We start from the raw sequence: 19779 nt of genomic DNA, 5'->3' as shown, positions 1-19779 counted from the left end.
TTTGTTAACGAAGACAAAGTGATCGAATACTTTTGAGAGTGATTTGTTGCTTTGGGGCTTTTGGCTGTTTGGCAAACCACCAATTTTGACCGCTTAATGCTTTTATTGGTGACCAACTTACATTTTAGAACCAATTTGAATATTACGGCAATCTATTATTCTAAAACTGTAGGAATACTTCGTTTTAAATCATATTTAATGTTTTCAGAATATTTACCTAATATTTACCGTGTTTGAACCACCGAAAAATTGGATCTACAAAGTAAACATAATAAAAATTATATTGTTGAACTTTTACGAACACTCGATCTGGGGTACCTGTGAAGTGTTCTTAATGATTTTCAATTTCATCTTATCAATATTATAGGACAATATATATATAAAGTTACATGAAAATATGAGAGCATAGCTAGTAATGTGCGTAGCAATATATTTTTTTTAAAGAAATACGTAGCAATATTACGTAGACTACTAATAGTTCAACTGTTTACTAATAACCACGCTTCAAGAATAATGTAGCAAAATGTATAATTGCCGCTATTGAGATCCCTTCAGAAATTTCAAAACGATGTTGTTGAATTCTTGCGCACAATCGATCTGTGGAACATGTGAAGTGTTCTCTATGATTTCCAGTTTTGTCTTATCTCCAAGAATCCTACATAAATATACCAACAACTGCAGCATTTAGATCATATGCTTAGGAATAGTAATGATACTAATTACAGCTACTAATGATACGATAAAGCCTGAACAAGAAAATACTCTTGTACATACTCTTTTAGTTCGTAGGCCATCTTCACCGGAAATATTTGATCTTTGTCTCCCCAGATTATAAGGACTTCCTAAGAGAATATAAACAGTTTACCGTTAATCAGTGAGTTCAGATAAATACACATATTAATGTTAGGAGTAATAACGTTTGAATTGGAAATCTCTGTGACATGTTTATAATTACATCTACAAATAAGTTCACTCACGTACGTACCTGAGAAAGAGGATCAATGCTTAATTTCTCGTCCCTGCCAAGAGTTACCCCTTTCAATAATTCTACTTTCTCCTTTCTATTCTTCTGATATAAATTCTGCATATATTATACCAAAAGAAAATTCATAATTCTTTTTCATCTTTTTATTATTCTTATTTTCCACAAAGTCAAAAAAATACCCTTGTAGAAGAAGACAATACGTAGGTTACTTACACTGATAACGTCGTTCCAGAGAGCATCGGGAAACATACGTACTATCCTCGAAGAAGATGCCAAACCCATAAGTGTCCGAAGCTCTGTGGCAGTTGATGGTAACATAACTTTCTCAATACACTCACAGTTCGATCTCTGCAATAAACTTTCACTGTCACACTTTCTCATGTTGATGCCTGAGCTTGCAATCACTACTTTCCCCACTTTTTGCGGCCACTTTTTGGCCATATGGTATGCCACAAATCCTCCGTAGCTTGTTCCAACCACATTAAACTTCTCTATTCCTATTTTCTCCATTAGCTTTTCCATGCACTCCGCCTTGTTATTTTAATATCGGAGCATTAAGATATGCATGTGTGTTAGTATACCACAAATAGTTCAAATATATAAGGTATAAGGGCTAACATATCAATGTCTAAACTCTAAAGATAACCCACCCTAACCCAACACATAACCGAAATTTACCGATTATTTATAGTTATCTAATTTTGTGACTCCAACCGACCATGACCCGGTTAGAACCGATCTGAAAGTCAAAAAATTGCATGTACTTATACAGACCCGCAGACCCGGATCTGATCTAAAGATCTGAATGCTCATACCTAATTCAACTTATAGTTTTTTTTTTTTGCAAAAAGGCTTTAATTCAACTTATAGTTTACATTGAATTTATTGCTAAAATGTATATGTAGTCTGAATAGAAAACAATTCATATTAATTTGGAATAAAAAAATTCCTCTTAGCTATTATTGAGAAAAATATATGTAAATTATACTATTACTTTTATTTTTAATATAAGAATGCTTTTTAGAAACACTAATCAAGTGACCAAAACAGTAATAGTGATCAATGACATATTCTACTAGGTCATATCCGATCTTCCTAGAGATGATCTCGTTCATTTACAATCAAAACAGCTATATATTATAGGGAGAGTTATAACGTTTTTATATATATACCTGGAAGACCTCGGAGCGATTGGTGGAGGAACTGGTAGAGTCACCGAAGAAAACAAGATCGGGACAATATAGACGGAAAGCGGACGGAGAAAAGGCTTGAATCTGCCGCCTCCACTGCCACATGGAAGATGGACCGAAGCCGTGGAGGAGAAGCATCACCGGTCTATCGTCGGTGCGGTGGTTTAGAGGTGGTGGGCCCCAGAAGTGAATGGTTGTTTCAGAATCAATGGAGAGAGTCTGCGACGTTAGTCCTGCCGCCGTGAGGCATCGACGGAGGTAGCCTTCTAGAAAGCGTGTTGGGCTGAGGTAAGACAACAGCGACATATCTCTACTCTAACCCTTCTTGGCTTCTTGTAAGAAAACAGAAGATGAGAAATGAATGAGTTTTAAGTTATTTTTATTCAATGTATAGGAACATCTCTTAAAAGGAAACAGATATATTTTAATAATTATCTGTTTCCATTCTTCAATATACGACATTAATATATATTTTTTCCTTAGTATGTACGGCTAATTCCATGAAAAAAAGAATTAAACTATCTCAAAATACATAATTTCTTCCTTTTTTTTTGTCAACCCTCAAAATACATAATTTCAAAACTAAAAAAAATGTGTTTTATTTATAAAACAGTTAAATAATAATGTAAAAAAACATCTGGATGCTTCTTAACTTCTTCACCCACTTGATTGATATAGTTCTTTAGTCATTGTAGGGTTATCTGGTGAATTATTGGTGCTATTGATATTCAAATCAATTCCTTATCTACTCTCCTTTTTTGCCAACAATTCACCGGTAATTTGGTTAACAGTACTAAACCGAAGAACACATCATTATGAAATAACCGGTTGCTAAACCATCTTGTGCAACGTCAAGAACCAACTTGGGTGTTCTAGTTTCCCCCTATGAGTTTCTTGACTTGCAAGTTAGCATCCTTCAGTTATAAAAGCCAAAGAAAAAAAAAATTAACCTACCATGCAAGCAAGCTTCAAAGCTACCCCTTTCTACTTTTGTAAATTTTTCAAATTCTACTATCTCCTCTCATTGTTTAAGAGGATATTGAAATGAGAAACATGCTGCCTGGAATGCCATGTTAGTAAGATTAGCTCAACATGGGGCAGGGGAACTTTGGGTGTTCTCTCTGCTTGCAGTCACTCAGGCTTAGTATCCGAGGCACACACCACAACCAACATGTATGCTGCTGCTTCCAATTGGTGTGAGATGAAACTTGCCAAGTGAAAGATGTGATCAGAAACATCAAAAGAATGGTATGCTCAAACTCAATGATTGTCAAGTTACATCACATTATACTCAAAAAGAATACACAAACAAAACAATCACTTAAACCTAATCCATAAAAAAAAAACAAAAAGCAAAACATCAAACTGTTGCTTCAATCCTAGGCTGGAAAGAAAGTGCTGAAACAAACTCCACAGCTTCTCCACCACTGAAACATCTCGGCAACTCACTCCACTCTTCTCCAACCAAATCATACACAAAGTATCTACAACACACCTCAGGAAGATCCGCATTAAAGCACACAAGTATCTTGTTTCCACCAGCTCCTCCAACGCAGTTTATGTCCCCCTTTCTCCCGTACAACTCATGAGACATAGCAGGAGGCAACATCCCGACATGAACCCAGCTCATGTCCTCCAGCTTCCAGATCCTCAAGCTGGCGCTTTCGTAAAACTCAGAGAGAAGGACCACAAACATGGTTCCGTTACACTCCACCAAGTCGATGGAGTACTCAAGAAACGGAGGAAGAAGCTTGGGAAGCTGCGTGAAGCTTCTTTTGGCGAGGTCACACGCTATGATGGTTCCGTGAGAGCTGAGAAAGTAAACGGTTTCCACATTGTCTTTAACGGTTATAACGGAAGAGTACTGCTTCGAATGGCTTCGAAGAAGAGTGTTACTCGCTACGACGACGTTTCCTGACTTGCTAAGAAAGTAAACTGTTTCTGTATCATCATCATCATCATCATCATTGTACTCATCGTTCTTCTTCACTAACTCAAACTCTTTGCTCCATGAACAAGAACTTGACTCGTAGAACTTGAAACAGAGATTTGGGACTTCGCCGGAGATTGTAACAAGCTTGTAGCTGGTGGTCATGGCTACAGCTTGGAGAGGTTTGTTATCATCTTGACAAGGAAGGTCAATGGAGGATCCTGTGAGGGGGTTACGGAGGAGGAAGTGGCCGGAGACAGAGGAGCGGAAGCAGAGCAAGCCGCCGGAGGAAGCTACGGGGCTGAAGAGATCACGACGGTGGTGGAGGAGGGGACGGCTGAGGTTTCTCCAGCTGTTTTCTGTGGAGTCGTAAACGAAAGAAGAGGAAGAGGTGGAGTCTTTAGCGATCATGAAGAACCAAGGATCTCGATAAGGGACTTGAGAGCAGGCGAGCTTGAAGGTTGTTGAGGTTTGGGTGGACTTCCATCTCTTGCAGACGGAGGTCATGCGGAAGTAAGAGGAGGTTGGTAGGCGTGAGAGGACTCTCTCCAAAACGTCGTCGTTGAGGTCAGATAAGGTGACTGCTTCATCTCTTGATTTTCTTTTACCAGCTGAGAATCCCATGTTATCTTGGGGAGATCAAGAAACAGAGTGTGGAAGTGAGAGAAGCAATTCTTGAAATGGAGAAGTGTGGTGAAGTGAAGCACAGAGTAGAAAAGTGAGTATATAGTGGTGAAAATGTCTTCTTTTTAAAGATGTGAGAGAGAGAGAGAGAGAGGCTTCTTTGGCTCCTCTTTCAGAGAGCGTTGACAATCCCCAAAAATACAACTGTATGGAGAGAGAGAGAGATAGAAAAAGTGAAAGGTTGTGTTGTAGCTTCTTGTTCAATTGTTCACTTCCCAAAACAAAGTTATAAAATAATAAATAAATAATTTCTCTCTTTTATGAGTTTTTCTTATTTATTTTGGCAGAATTTATCTTAAAGAATATTATTGTTTGAATGAAAAATAATGGATGTGTATGTATACACATTCAGAAAAAGTATTTTAATAAAAAATAATGAAAATTAAGTAGCTCTATATCTTAAAGAAAACAATTTTAGTTAAATAAATAAACTTATCATAATAGTCAATAGAAAAATTATAGTTATAACAACCATATAATTTATAGACTAACTTGTAAAGTTATTAATATGTATTAGTCATATTGTCCTGTTATAATTTTATTTTGAATATAGTAATGTGTGTATGTATGTTAATGATAAGAAAAACTTAACAATTTTGTAAAAAAAAGTATTGTGGAGTGGGGCATTAAAATAAGAAATAATAGCACGTCTGAGTTATTTAGTAGTGGAGGCCTTCTTTAAATAACAATGAAATAAAATAAAATAAAATTTACGAAACAAAAACTTACCGCCAACGAACTTCTTTATAATTTGGCTTGAAGAGTGCTGCTAACTAACCTGCTATAATGATTTGACAAGAGCTTTGTGACCTATTGTTTCCAAACATAGTTGCACAATTCCTAGTTCACAAATTGGCTCTGTTGTGCCTCTATATATCTCAGCATTCAGATGGTAATGAAATGGAACATGATATTTAATTTTTTTAATTATCATTAAATCAAAGTAAAAAAAAAACATAGAAGAATTAGAGCACGGAGACAGGCAGTAGACACCCCCACGGCCAAGGCTGGTTTAAAGACCCAACAGAAAAGCAAAAGAGAAAGTTGGTTAGGACTTATGACTTGGGAGCTGCCCTCTCTTCACTTGTCTTATCTCATACTAATACCTTCTATCAAAAGTGGCTATTCGTGTGGGTTGTCTTCTTTTACTTTTCCTTTTTCTTTTCGTATTGTTCTAAACAGTTTTATCTTTCGAATAACAAATTTAAAAGTTTCTACTTTTTCTTTTGCTTGTGTTTTCTCTTGTATAGGTATTAAGCTCCACCAGACAAGTAAAATTCTTTTTTTTTGGCATCAAGTCACATTTGTCAAGCTTAGCGTTGAATTCTTCATCCAAAAATACAAGCTTTTGTAGTTATGCATGCCTATTGTTCTTTTTTGGGAAAAAGAAAAACTATAATAGTTTTGCTGGTAATACATGTTATTTGAGTTTATGAATAATTAGTTAATTACTATAGAAATGGATTTAAAATCAGACACAATATAGTTTGGAGTTTATAAATTATCTGCAGAAAAAAAAAAGAATAAAAAGTTCTTTGTTTGTGAGAAAAATGTATGGAAAAGAAGAAGAAAAAGGTGCAAAAGCAAAGAATAGGACCACTATTACTTTGTAGCCTCGTTGAGGAATCTCTTCTCGCATCGACTATTGTGCCATTGCAAAGTCAATCCCCAGAACTTGTTCCCAGGCCAGCCATGCTCCTCAATTAACCTATAGATAATTTATACCTAGAAGCTTTTAAGAGAGAACTATATTTTTTTTTTTTTTTTTTTTTTTTTTTTTTTTTTTTTTGGTCACGGGCGGTCTCCGGATTCCCAGAGGACTCGAACCCAGGTGCCTTGGGATCCAGTTCACTCTAGTGTTACCACTAGGCTATTCTGTCCCGGCAAAGAGAGAACTATATAAAACCTGATTTATAAGAAGAAAAAAAAGCCGTCGACCAAACCTAATTATAGGTCGTTGCACATATATCGATGATACCCAAAACAATGTTCAAGTTTTCACATTCTGTCACAAGAGAACTTACACGGATGTACTTTTATTTGTTAATTGTGAAAATAAGTGCTAGCTTTGAAAAACACTTAAATTGCGCTCATCTTTTAAACGGTCCACATATAATCTTAAGTTAGTAAAAATAGAGAGACGTATACGATCTGGAGATATGTCTCAGTTAATGTATTGGAGAAATCTAACATTCCTCCCTTGATTCTTGACTTGAAGAAGGTTTGCATGTGTAACACAAAGAAAGGTAGGAACGGAACACCAGAAACATGCAAGTCATCACGTGATGACAGGACAAAGGAACTTGGGGCTTGTTTTGAGCCAACAGCTTAAGCCCAACCTCTGCAAACGTGATATTGCTTAATTAAAATCCAAATCAAAAGCCCAATCTATCCCATGTTTTAGAGAGTTTTCAATATGTAAAATGTTTTTTATTTTCCTTTGTAACTTTTGAAAATTGTGTAGCCAATAGTATTTTGTTTTGTAATTGATTGGATAGTTGTCAATTAATATTTTAATATTATTTTTGAGATAATAAATAATTATCTTAATAGTTGTGAATATGTATAAAACATCATACTTTAAGAAACAAAGAGAGTTTTATGGAATTTCATAAACGAGAACAAGTTTATTGTCTGTTGAATCTGACGGAACCCACCCTGTTAGAATAGTCCCATATACTAAAAAGTCATGTTAAAACCTAAAATGATAGACGTAGAGAACACGGAAAGTAGTAAGAGTCGTGATCTCAGTGTAGGAAACAGCAAGAGAATAACGTATTCACTCTTCTCTTGTATGTTTCTCTTCTTCTCATACACTAATACACTTTCCGTTGGGGCAGACTCCGTCATTATCTCTATCAAACCACGTAAAGACGACCTTCTCCGGGACAAGTTCTCCCTTTCTTACCTTTTCTTCCTCTTGAAAGTTGAAATAGTAATTTTTGTATAAACGAAATAGTAGTTAATTAATCCATTTGTCATTGTGTATTGCATTACATAATAGGATTTTATCAGAAAGATTTTGCTAGTCCAATTTATATAACAAATCTTAGATTAATGTTACCACATTTTCTTGCTCACGTTGAGGATAACTTTATTAACGTCTATTGCGTTTGTATAATTTTGTTTGTCGTCTACTACAAAGCACTATAAATAACCTTTAACAATGACTTTTCGTAGTTTACTAAGATTATTTTTACATGTTGGGTAATCGTTCACGTTATCCGCCTGTGTTTGATTGGTGTTCTTACTGCCCGCTCTATTGAATTATACTGTATAAAATTTTATCGATGACTTACTTTATTAGTCTCCAACAAAGTTTAGATTCAACTTTTTACAATAGCATTGATTGGTTTATGCCATCTTCGTGTATTTTATAAACAAACTTTATATGATATAACAAATACATCTAGTGACACAAATAATTATAAAAAGACCACGTTTTTCTTTCTTTTATATCATGATTCAAAACAATAGATTATTATTTGTTTAATACAAGATATGAGCCCGTTGCGTTGCAACGGTTTTTGTTTGATGTTTTAATTTAATAAAAACTATAAAATATTAAATCATTTTATTATAGATTGATGATTGTTTTTTGCATATGTTGTTTGAGATTTATTTTATAATTAAAAATCGTTTTCACACATAAGTTCAAATTAATATTTGTAATTTATAATCATGGTGCATAAATGAATTGTTATAAACTTTATACTTAGATTTAGAGAAAATACTATACCTAAACATTTAAATTGAACACAACCCGAAATAAGAAATTGAATAAAAATTAAAAAGAAATAAAAGTCAAATACACCAATCGAATCAATGACAGCATTATACATGTTCATATGTACTGATTTAATGTTTTATTACATAAGTCTTTAAATTTTTATTTTGTCAGGATTTTGTTTAAAAAATAAAACATTCTATTTTATAACTCTCATTTTTATTACAATTTAAAAATAAAAAAATAATATTAAATACTCTTTTACAATTTTGTTTAGGCTTTTAGAAAAAGAAAAATACTATCATATAACCTATTACAATTATCTTTTTTTTTACTTGATATAAATTCTAAAATAATCAAAATTTAATTTAAATCTATGGAAAAAAAAATCTGGGCGTAGCCCGAGAACCTATTACAATGATCTTTTCTTTAGAATTTCAGAAACAAATAAATTGATATCAAATAATTATTTTTAGTTATTAATAAATAATTTTAAAATTACTATGTTTACAATTCGTATCAATACTAATTTTACCCTTGTTTTGCTAATTAAACATTTTTAGTATCATGTTCATCATCAACTACTCTCTTAAAAATATTATCAAATAAATTTTTACAATTCTCTTTTGATTATGACTTTTAAATATGATACAAATTTCTTTTGATTAGAATTTTTTTTATAAAAAATGAAAACAACTATCAAATATTATTTTATGGTTTTTAGGATTTTATGAAAGGAAATTATTATTTACATAACTTTTACAATTATATTTTGTCTAAGATTTTAAAAAATAAAATTTCTATCAAATAATTATTTCCAGTTAATATTAACTATTAAAAGTTGCCATTTTCAAAATTCGTTTTTTTTAATATCACTAATATTTTTACATTTTTTATTGTTAATTCAAAAATTGTTACTATCATGTTTATCATTAATTTATTTAAGTAAAAAAATTACTATTAAATAAAATTTTATAATTCTCTTTGGTCAGGATTTATTTATTTTTTAAATAAAAAATATTAATTGGTTAAGATTATTAGAAAAGATTTTTTTTTGAAATTTATTTTATTTAGGATTTTAGGAAAAGAAGAAATTATTTTGACATAAAGGCAGTTTTTATTGACACATTCACAATCTATTTTTTTTAGTTGACACTTGTCACAATCATATCAAGTGAAATATCTGAAGCTAATTTTGGTTTATATTATTTTAACACAAAATTATTAAAAAGTAAAATTAGTTAGTTATAAAAATAAAATTATTTTTACATTTTTATTTTATTTAGTTTTTTAAAAAGAAAATTAATTATTTTATAATTGGTTTTTCTTTTAGATTTTTATACAACTATTTTATTTTTAATATAAAAATTATGTTTAATTATTTATATATTCTATCTTATACATACAAACACATATTCATCATATTCACACAACTCATGTACGACAACAATATCAAAATTAAAAGTTATGTTAGCATCATCATAAGATGTAATAAGTATAATAAAAAGTTGAGTTGTATAAAGAAATTATAAGAAAAAACTCAGGTAATACTTTTCATGTAAATACTATTGTGTTTTGTAAAAATAATATGTTAAAGCTTAAACCTAAATATAGATGTGAAATATTTATAGCTATTTTTGGTTATAATTTTTTAACATACAATTATCTATTAAAAAAGAAAAGTTAGTTACTTATAAAAAAATAATAAGAGTACTTTTAAAATTTTATTTTAATTAGGATTTTGAAAAAGTAATATTATTTATTTTAAAGTTAGTTTTTCTTCATGTTTTTATTAAATAATTTATTGTACTTGTAAGATTTACAATTTGTTTTTATTTAACATTTGTTTCTTAAAAGTTAATATTTATCTTTTATAATTCTCTATCTTAGTATATTTTAAAACAAACATTATAATAAAAATTAACAATAATAATAATGATAAAAATAAGATAATTAAATAATATTTATAATTAATCTTTAAGAAAAATTGTTTTTATTATTTAAGTATATATATTTTTGATTATGAGGTAATTTAACACATGTCACATTTTTAAATATATAATTGCATGTGTCACAATCATGTTCATTAGTAACTTTGAAGAACCCAACTTTGTATATAAAAATAATACTAATACTAATAAGACTATTAAATAATATTTATAATTAATTTTTAAGAAAAATGTTTTATTATTTTAGTATATATATTTTGATTATGAGATAGTTTAACACATATCACATTTTTAAATATATAATTGACATATGTCACAATCATGTTAATTAGTTAATATTTATCATTTATAATTCTCTATCATTAGTATCTTTTAAAACAAACATTATAATAAAAATTAACAATAATAATAATGATAATAATAAGACTATTAAATAATATTTATAATTAATTTTTAAGAAAAATGTTTTATTATTTTAGTATATATATTTTGATTATGAGATAGTTTAACACATATCACATTTTTAAATATATAATTGACATATGTCACAATCATGTTAATTAGTTAATATTTATCATTTATAATTCTCTATCATTAGTATCTTTTAAAACAAACATTATAATAAAAATTAACAATAATAATAATGATAATAATAAGACTATTAAATAATATTTATAATTAATTTTTAGGAAAAATTGTTTTTATTATTTAAGTATATATATTTTTGATTATGAGATAGTTTAACACATGTCACATTTTTAAATATATTTTTGACATGTGTCACAATCATGTTAATTAGCAACTTTGAAGAACCAAACTTTATATATAAAAATAATAATAATAATAATAATAATAATAAGACTATTAAATAATATGTATAATTATTATTTTTTTAAATGTGTTTATTATTTTAGTATATATATTTTTGATTATGAGATAGTTTAACACATATCACATTTTTAAATATATAACTGACATGTGTCACAATCATGTTAATTAGTAATTTTGAAGAACCAAGCTCAATATAAACTTTTAATTATATTTTAATTAAAATTTTAGAAAAGAAAAATTATATTAAATAAATTAATTTCAAATCTATTTTTTTTTTTAGAATTTTAAAATAGGAAAATTTCTAAAACATTACTTCTAAATTATTTTTTAATTTTTTTTACTATTAAATAATTTTTAAAAGTAGTTTTTCAAAATTTGTTTTATTATCTTATTATATATATTTTTAATCATTATATATTTAAACACATGTCACAATATTAGAAAACAAATTATGCAATAATGTTTTGATTAGGATTTTAAAAAGGAAAATTACTATTAAATCATATTTATTATTACTTTTTAATAAGATTTGTTTTTGTTAATATCTTACTATATATATTTTTAATTATGAGATAAATTAACATATGTCACAATCTTAAAATATATAATTGTCTTGTGTCGCGATCATGTTATTTTGCAACTTTGAAGAACCAAACTTTATATAATAAGATTTTTTCGAATTTTTTTATTATTATTTTTCAAAATTTCTTTTTGAAATCGAAAATTATGTTTCAAACTACTTTTATTTATTTTTAAGTATTTATATATTTATTTAAATCCTAAATTTCACATTCCAAAAACCCTACCCCACCCTTCAACTCGAAATTTTAAGTCTATATTAGTTAATTCTATGGGTATAAGTGTCTTTTACCCTTCATTAAAGGTGAAGGTAAAAGTGATTAGTGTATAAATGAAAAGTGGTACTATGGATGTAGTATTTGTGGTAATTTCTCTTTTAAATATATAATTGACATGTGTAACAATAATGTTAATTAGAAACTTTGAAAAACCAAACTTTATATATTAAAAATAATAATAATAAGACTATTTAATAATATTTATAATTATTTTTAAATGTTTTTATTATTTTAGTATATATATTTTTGATTATGAGATAGTTTAACACATATCACATTTTTAAATATATAAGTGACATGTGTCACAATCATGTTAATTAGTAATTTTGAATAACCAAGCTCAATATAATAATTATATTTTCATTAAAATTTAGAAAAAGAAAATTATATTAAATAAATTATTTTCAAATCTATTCTTTTAGGATTTAAAAAAAAAGGAAAATTTCTAAAACATTACTACTAAATATTTTTTTTAATTTTTTTACTATTAAATAATTTTTAAAAGTAGTTTATTTCAAAATTTGTTTTATTATCTTATTATATATATTTAAACACATGTCACAATGTTAGAAAGAAAATTATTATCAAATAATCTTTTGCAATAATGTTTTGATTAGGATTTAAAAAAAAAAAATTACTATTAAATAATATTTATTATTACTTTTTAATAAGATTTGTTTTTGTTAATATCTTAATATATATATTTTTAATTATAAGATAGTTTAACACATGTCACAATCTTAAAATATATAATTGTCATGTGTCGCGACATGTTAATTAACAATTTTGAAGAACCAAGCTTTATATAATAAGATAATGTATACTATTAATATTTTTTCCAAAAAAAAGAAAGGCAACACGCCAATTACCAGTTCAACTAATCATTTTTATAATTTTAATCATTTACATAATTTTGAGCTTATAAAAGGACGTATTGTTACCAAGTTCTAAACTCACCTTAGAAAGCTTCCATCTTTTGACAAAACCAGTTCAACATCATCAGGTAAGTTTTCATTTTCTTCTTGTAGAACATTCCTTGTCGTAAATGATCTTGCAAGAGCTTTAGCTCAATCACTCTCTGTGTTTTCTTCCGGAATATGATGGTTTAATGTCTGTGAGTCCTCTATGAGTTATCAAATGGTTGTGTCGATGTTAAACGTTGTCAGGGAGTGTGAGATGTTGTTTTGTTATTCCTTTGCAGAGATTATAAACTCATGAATATGAACTCAAGTGGTGATGAGGAGAAGCTTGGGAATGGAGTTGTGGGGATTCTAGCTGAATCAGTGAACAAATGGGAAAGAAGAACACCGTTGACACCGTCTCACTGCGCTCGTCTTTTACACGGTGGCAAAGACAGAACAGGCGTTTCCCGTATTGTTGTTCAGCCATCTGGAAAGCGTATCCATCACGATGCTTTGTACGAAGATGTCGGATGTGAAATCTCTGATGACTTGTCTGATTGTGGTCTTATCCTCGGTATCAAACAACCCAAGGTAATAGGAAACTTGCTTTATATATGAAAAAAGAATCTACTAAATAACTTTGTAGGTATGCATCTAATCTTGTATGACACGCTATCGGTAGTTAAACAATCTTATTTTCTCGAATTTGTTATAACACTTTTTTTGGTGTGTGTGTTCATGAGTTTTAGTGTATTGTGTGTGTTGCAGCTAGAAATGATTCTTCCGGAGAGAGCATATGCTTTCTTTTCTCACACTCACAAGGCACAGGAAGAAAACATGCCTTTGTTAGATAAAGTAAGAACAGTTTTTTTTTTTTTTTGGTAAAAGTAAGAACAGTTTTCATTCATCCTTTCATCTCTTTAGTCCTCTTTTAATAGCATCTCTAAGAATGTTTAGAGACCGGATTGCAGATATTGTCTGAGAGAGTGACGTTGTATGATTATGAGCTCATTGTTGGAGATCATGGGAGGAGACTACTGGCATTTGGTAAATATGCAGGCAGAGCTGGTCTTGTTGACTTCTTACATGGACTGGGAAAGAGTAAGCTGCAAGTAACATGTTTTTTTTTCAAAAGCAACAAGCTCTCTTTTTGGATGTTGATGAATGTAATTTTTGAAATGTTTGATTCAGGATATCTAAGTCTAGGATACTCGACGCCTTTCCTCTCGCTAGGTTCATCCTATATGTATTCCTCATTGGCTGCAGCAAAAGCTGCTGTGATATCTATTGGTGAAGAGATTGCAAGTCAGGGACTGCCATCAGGAATCTGCCCTCTTGTATTTGTCTTCACCGGAACAGGAAATGGTAACTTCTTTGTTCCTCTCCTGCGCTACTAAGCCTGAGGATGTCTCATCTAATTTTCTTATCTTGCAGTTTCTCTTGGGGCACAAGAAATGTTCAAGCTTCTTCCTCACACCTTTGTTGAACCTAGCCAGCTTCCTGAACTATTTCTAAAAGTAAGTGTAGCTTCAGGGTACTGAAGATTACTATGCTCTTTTGTGAGAAATGAAATGTATATTTCTACACAGGACAATGGGATTAGCCAAAATGGAAAATCTACAAAGCGTGTACATCAAGTATATGGCTGTATCATTACCAGCCAAGACATGGTTGAACACCAAGATCCATCAAAGTCCTTTGACAAAGTAACACTTTATTAACAACTTATCTCTCCCCATGGCTGTGACTTTGTTACACTACTATTAACTCTTTATTATTTATCTTCAGGCTGACTATTATGCACACCCGGAACACTACAATCCAGTTTTCCACGAAAAGATCGCTCCCTATACATCAGTTCTTGGTACATCCTGTGCTCTCTTTTGCCTTTAAAGTTAATGAGTTTACATATATGAAATTCATTTTCCACTAGCTCCAGTGTATAAACGCTGACTTTCTGTGCAGTTAACTGTATGTACTGGGAGAAGAAATTTCCCCGTCTTCTGAGCACCAAACAGATTCAAGATTTATCAGCAAAAGGATGTCCACTAGTGGGAATATGTGATATAACTTGTGACATTGGTGGCTCTATTGAGTTTGTTAACCGAGCTACTTCAATTGACTCCCCTTTCTTTAGGTAAATCTAAACCTTGAAAGGTCTTTCTTTATAGTCTTTTACTTTAGCTATCAAATGAAACTTGTTGAAGTGATAAATGTCTTTAGGTTTGATCCTGCAAAAAATTCATACTGTCATGACATGGATGGTGATGGTGTAATATGCATGGCCGTTGACATTCTACCCACAGAATTTGCTAAAGAGGTAAGATGATTACATGTTTTTTAGAACTTGGAAAGAGTCTACAGTTTCAAAAACTTTTTTCTTGATTTGGAGTTCTTGTGTCAATGAAAAAAGGCCTCCCAGCATTTTGGAGACATTCTTTCCGAGTTTGTCGGTAGTTTGGCTTCAATGACTGAAGCTGCGGATCTACCTGGACATCTGAAGAGGGCTTGCATAAGCTACAAAGGAGAGTTGACACCTTTGTATGAGTATATTCCACGCATGAGGAAGTCTGATCCACAGTATGCCCTGCTTCCATAAAGTGGCAAATGAGGTCATAGAGTGCAATTTTTGAGATAATTTTTTTTTGTCTTCAAATTAAACTTTTGAGGTCATAGAGTGCAATTTTTTTTGAGATAAAATAATATTTTTGATTTCTCAACAAAAAAAAGTGTGCAATTAATAAATTAATTTTGTGTTTCAAAAAAAAAGTGTTTCAAAAAAAAAGATTGCTCAACAGAGTGCCAAATGAGGTGGCCATAAGTGTGACTCGGGATCATAGACTACAATCTTATGTAGCACCAAGGTGGTCCTGCTTGGCTTAGTACTCTAATTATGTCAGAAGCTTCTGTCAATGTGAGTGCCTGAAACCTAGCTGTGGAGCTTTGGAACATAACAGCATCTGCGTGTGTTTCCTAATTAAGTGCTCTCCTTTGTCTCTTTCATCTTTTATTTTAATACCCAACTTGTGGGTTCTTTTCCACACCTATTGGTGTTGGTTTATGTTGCTTGCTTTCTTCCTAGCCAGGTTATGGCTTGTCTGCACTCTGGTTTTTTCAGTTACTTTTGAATGAAACATAGTGACAAAAAAATACCTAATAATAGGTCGCCACACAGATATCGATTATACCAAAACATTGTTTAAGTTTCACATTCTGTCACAACACAAGAGCATAGACATCATTTTTTTTTTTTTTTTTTTTTTTTTTTTTTTTTTTTTTTTTTTTTTTTTTTTTTTTTTTTTTTTTTAGGTAACCGCGAGTTTCCGGCGACCGTGGTCAACCGACTATTCCCGCGAGGCCCACGGCACTCCACGTATTCTTGGAATTTAACCCTAGCCCGGGTAGCCAGCGGGACTCGAACTGCGGGTACCGTATTGGGGGTTTTCCCCTCAAGTACCACTAGCCCAAGGCCGATGGTTGAGCATAGACATCATCCACGGAAGTTTGTTTGTTAATTGTGAATATAAATGCTAACTACGAAAAACACCTATATTGCGCTCATCATTTAAACGGTCCACACCGCATAATACTCTTGGCCTGACTGGTTCAAATGCAGCGGTTGCGGTTGCGGCTGCGGGAGTTTGCGGACGTGGATGGTTGCGGTTTCTAGCGGTTTTAAGAGATTTGTACAACTGGTTTTGCGGTTAAAAATTGGTGCGTTTGCTGGATACTTATGACTGGTTAACTACCATATACAGCAGCGGTTAAATAATAAATTAACAATATTTACATTTTATATAATTATAAAATATCAAAAATCATAATATTATAATAAATATGAAATTTATAATTAGAAAATTATAGTTTTAAATTTTTAAAAATTATAGAAAATATTGTTATTTTAAAATTTTATAATATTAATTAAAATATAATAGATATATTTAAGTACTATTATAATTCCAATTTAAATTTTTTATTGAATATTTTTATTTTTGTATTTATATGATTTAAAAAATTATCCTCCCGCAACCAACCGCAAACGCTAACTGGAACCAGCTTTTGATTTTAAGAGGTTCAGAACGGTTTGAATTGATTTGTAGCGGTTTGTATGATTGTTTCGAAACGCTGTCAATCGCTACTAACCGCAAAAGTTGCGTTTGTGGGTGGTACCGGGGAAACCAGTCAGGTCCTTAGTCAAGATAGAGATTCTTGCCCTAAGACGTATACGAATCTGTCTAAGATACTGTACGGAGAAACATAACGTTCCTCCCTTGATTCTTGAACAAAGTTTGGCATATGTAACACCGCAAACACACGTGTTTTGAGACAACAGCTTAAGCCAATTCTACGAAGAGTAATTGGTAAGAATGCACCCAAAAACCTATATAATTTGCCATATATCCTTGTTTCTTTTTAATATTTTTTATGACTACAATACCCTTATCTCTATTTCTCTCCATTTTTTCTTTTATGTGTTCTAATCTCTTTATCTATCGTATAGATTCTTCAAATCATCTTCTAATTCAACACAAATCTTTATTTTTTTATTCTGTTTCTTTTGACATCCATAATGCTAATCTTATTATCTCACCCCAATTCCAATGTTTCTAATTTCGATTCACAATCAACTTTTAGATAATATATACGTTAGTAGGTATTTTATTACTTACCTGCTATTATTTAGATTTTAATGGATTCTTAATCGATACATGAAGTGTTAGCTGTTACAAATAGTTTTGAGGCTATTTGATAGATAACTAATTAATTGTTAATAGTTTCATGATTTGTTAGTCGATACATTTGTTTGATACATAGATTGTTAGATGATACTGAAATTATTAGCTGATATGTTAGTTGATATGTAGATTGTTACCTGCTATGTAAATATTTAGCTGATAAATCTAGACTTAGTTGTTTTCGATAAAGTATGAGAGTATTTTCGTCCGCATAGTATCAAAAAGTTATTCATTTTTGGGTTATCCATAATTATGGGCATTCAGCTAATTTGGACCTTAATTGGATATATTGCACGCATTCACTCTTCTATGAAAACGTGATATTCTATAAATAAATTATCCAAATCAAAAGCCCAAGTTTCCAATACTTTTATTTGTTACTAATTAAAATTCACCAAGGTTATGCTCAACTGTAGTTTTAATTATGTCAGATTTATATTTGACCTAAAAGAATGAGTTCATCAGCTTTTGTGCGTGTCTATAAAAAAATTAGTGATGGTTTTTTCTTCTATTTTACATACGTCCGGTTTAAGCCATTCATTAGCTTTAATTTCAAATGTGTTTGTTTGTTAATTTTGAACTATTTTATGGTCATTTGACCCAAAAAAATGTCAGCCCTAACAACGAAACTATAACTAAATACAAAACTGAAGTGGTTCACTGTTAATAAATCTATAAAATTTATAGGAAAAAACAAAATTTACGGGGTGTCAATTGCACCACCTTTGTTGCAAGTTGCTCCTCCCCTAACGTTGAGGATACATTTTTTAGCGTGCTATAATTTGTGTGTTTGTCGTTTACATGGGAAATACGAATACAGAAGCACAACATAATCTTTAACGAATACAGAACATAATCTTTAACGAATATAGAACATAATCTTTAACGAATACAGAACATAATCTTTCTTTATTCTTAAAAAGTTTAACAATGGATGAAGGACAACACAACATAATCTTTAACGAGGACTTTATTAGTCTATTTAACAAATTTTAAATTAGCTTTAATTTTGAAGAATATGTTCAAAAACGAAGTTTAGATTAATTTTGGAATATCATTGATTGGTTCACGCCATCCTCTTGGAATCTATAAACAACTTTATCATTATATACCAAACACATCTACTACCACTGAGAGTCTGAGATGCAACACAATTAAATTATCAAAAGAACACGTTTTCCTTTCTATCATTATATACAACATTAGACTATTACTTTAAATTGTACATATAATACTTTTCAAGAAGAAACCAACAGGCCTATCATCAATCTCCAACTAATCATTTCAATGATCTAATTTTACCAAAATTTTTTGTTGATATAGGTAATCTATACCATTAAAATAGAAATCATTACTTATTTCATATATAATATTTCATTTTGGACTTTTCCTCATAAATTTTATGAAATTTTACATTTTAATTATAACATCTTCTAATATCTTTATCTTTTTGTTTAAAATACAAATATATATTTTTAAAAATCTAACAAAATATTTTTGGCATCCTTTAAAAAATTTAATCCAAAAATTATTTAATTAATATTATAATTAGCATAAAACATTTAATAAACGAAAATTACAAATTCTGTAAAATATTTTCAATTATATTTTGATGATAATAATAATTTAAATTGATTAAGTTGCGAAAAATACATTTTACAAAGATTTTAAATAGATTTTGTTGAAAAAAATATTCATTTCTATCTCAAATATAAAAATAAAAATATCTTATCAATTTCATTTTTTCACATTCACACCTCTCAATACGTTTATTCTACTATTTAGAGTTTTAGATTTTGCTTGTCAAATGATATGGATAACATCTATGAAGTTAGAGAATAATATTAAAATATTTAATCATAAATTTCTGGAATATAAACATTAATATTTTGGTGTTCCAAAAAAAAAACATTAATATTTTGATATATATGAAAAATACGGATGCATGCACATATCAAGATCTAGTTTAGCTTATAAAAGGACGTAAA

At 30.0% G+C, this 19779-nt stretch overlaps 3 protein-coding genes across 3 annotated transcripts; 1 reads left to right on the top strand and 2 right to left on the bottom strand.

Annotated features, from left to right (window-relative positions):
• Positions 1 to 376: 376 nt before the first annotated feature.
• LOC106303692 (2-hydroxy-6-oxononadienedioate/2-hydroxy-6-oxononatrienedioate hydrolase 1-like) lies at positions 377 to 2561 on the bottom strand. The gene is made up of 5 exons (XM_013739994.1): positions 2158 to 2561; positions 1199 to 1516; positions 986 to 1081; positions 775 to 842; positions 377 to 655 (listed from the first exon to the last, which is right to left on the bottom strand). The coding sequence occupies exons 1-5, from the start codon at positions 2479 to 2481 to the stop codon at positions 538 to 540; spliced, it is 924 nt and encodes a 307-aa protein (XP_013595448.1). The 5' UTR covers positions 2482 to 2561; the 3' UTR covers positions 377 to 537.
• An 887-nt stretch (positions 2562 to 3448) lies between these two features.
• LOC106304644 (F-box only protein 13-like) lies at positions 3449 to 4873 on the bottom strand. The gene has a single exon (XM_013741046.1). It carries the CDS (start codon positions 4727 to 4729, stop codon positions 3536 to 3538), a length of 1194 nt encoding a protein of 397 aa, XP_013596500.1. The 5' UTR covers positions 4730 to 4873; the 3' UTR covers positions 3449 to 3535.
• An 8242-nt stretch (positions 4874 to 13115) lies between these two features.
• On the top strand, positions 13116 to 15655 carry LOC106305178 (alpha-aminoadipic semialdehyde synthase-like). The gene is made up of 11 exons (XM_013741544.1): positions 13116 to 13156; positions 13355 to 13646; positions 13824 to 13910; positions 14027 to 14156; positions 14247 to 14420; positions 14490 to 14572; positions 14645 to 14761; positions 14844 to 14919; positions 15021 to 15192; positions 15279 to 15375; positions 15469 to 15655. The coding sequence occupies exons 2-11, from the start codon at positions 13368 to 13370 to the stop codon at positions 15652 to 15654; spliced, it is 1401 nt and encodes a 466-aa protein (XP_013596998.1). The 5' UTR covers positions 13116 to 13156; positions 13355 to 13367; the 3' UTR covers position 15655.
• The last annotated feature ends 4124 nt before the right edge of the window (positions 15656 to 19779 follow it).

The sequence above is a fragment of the Brassica oleracea genome, chromosome C7, assembly GCF_000695525.1.
Source record: "Brassica oleracea var. oleracea cultivar TO1000 chromosome C7, BOL, whole genome shotgun sequence".
NCBI classification, from domain to species: domain Eukaryota; kingdom Viridiplantae; phylum Streptophyta; class Magnoliopsida; order Brassicales; family Brassicaceae; genus Brassica; species Brassica oleracea.
This window is presented reverse-complemented; position numbering and strand designations above follow the sequence as displayed.

Bases quoted from the DNA above. Each gene is read 5' to 3' on its own strand.
- LOC106303692 (XM_013739994.1), bottom strand. From the start codon at position 2,481: ATGTCGCTGTTGTCTTACCTCAGCCCAACACGCTTTCTAGAAGGCTAC. The intron at 1,517-2,157 runs GTATATATATAA...TAAAATAACAAG, and splicing joins ATCGCTCCGAGGTCTTCCAG to GCGGAGTGCATGGAAAAGCT. The intron at 843-985 runs GTACGTACGTGA...ATATTCTCTTAG, and splicing joins GCATTGATCCTCTTTCTCAG to GAAGTCCTTATAATCTGGGG.
- LOC106304644 (XM_013741046.1), bottom strand. From the start codon at position 4,729: ATGGGATTCTCAGCTGGTAAAAGAAAATCAAGAGATGAAGCAGTCACC.
- LOC106305178 (XM_013741544.1), top strand. From the start codon at position 13,368: ATGAATATGAACTCAAGTGGTGATGAGGAGAAGCTTGGGAATGGAGTT. The intron at 15,193-15,278 runs GTAAATCTAAAC...AAATGTCTTTAG, and splicing joins ATTGACTCCCCTTTCTTTAG to GTTTGATCCTGCAAAAAATT. The intron at 15,376-15,468 runs GTAAGATGATTA...CAATGAAAAAAG, and splicing joins CCACAGAATTTGCTAAAGAG to GCCTCCCAGCATTTTGGAGA.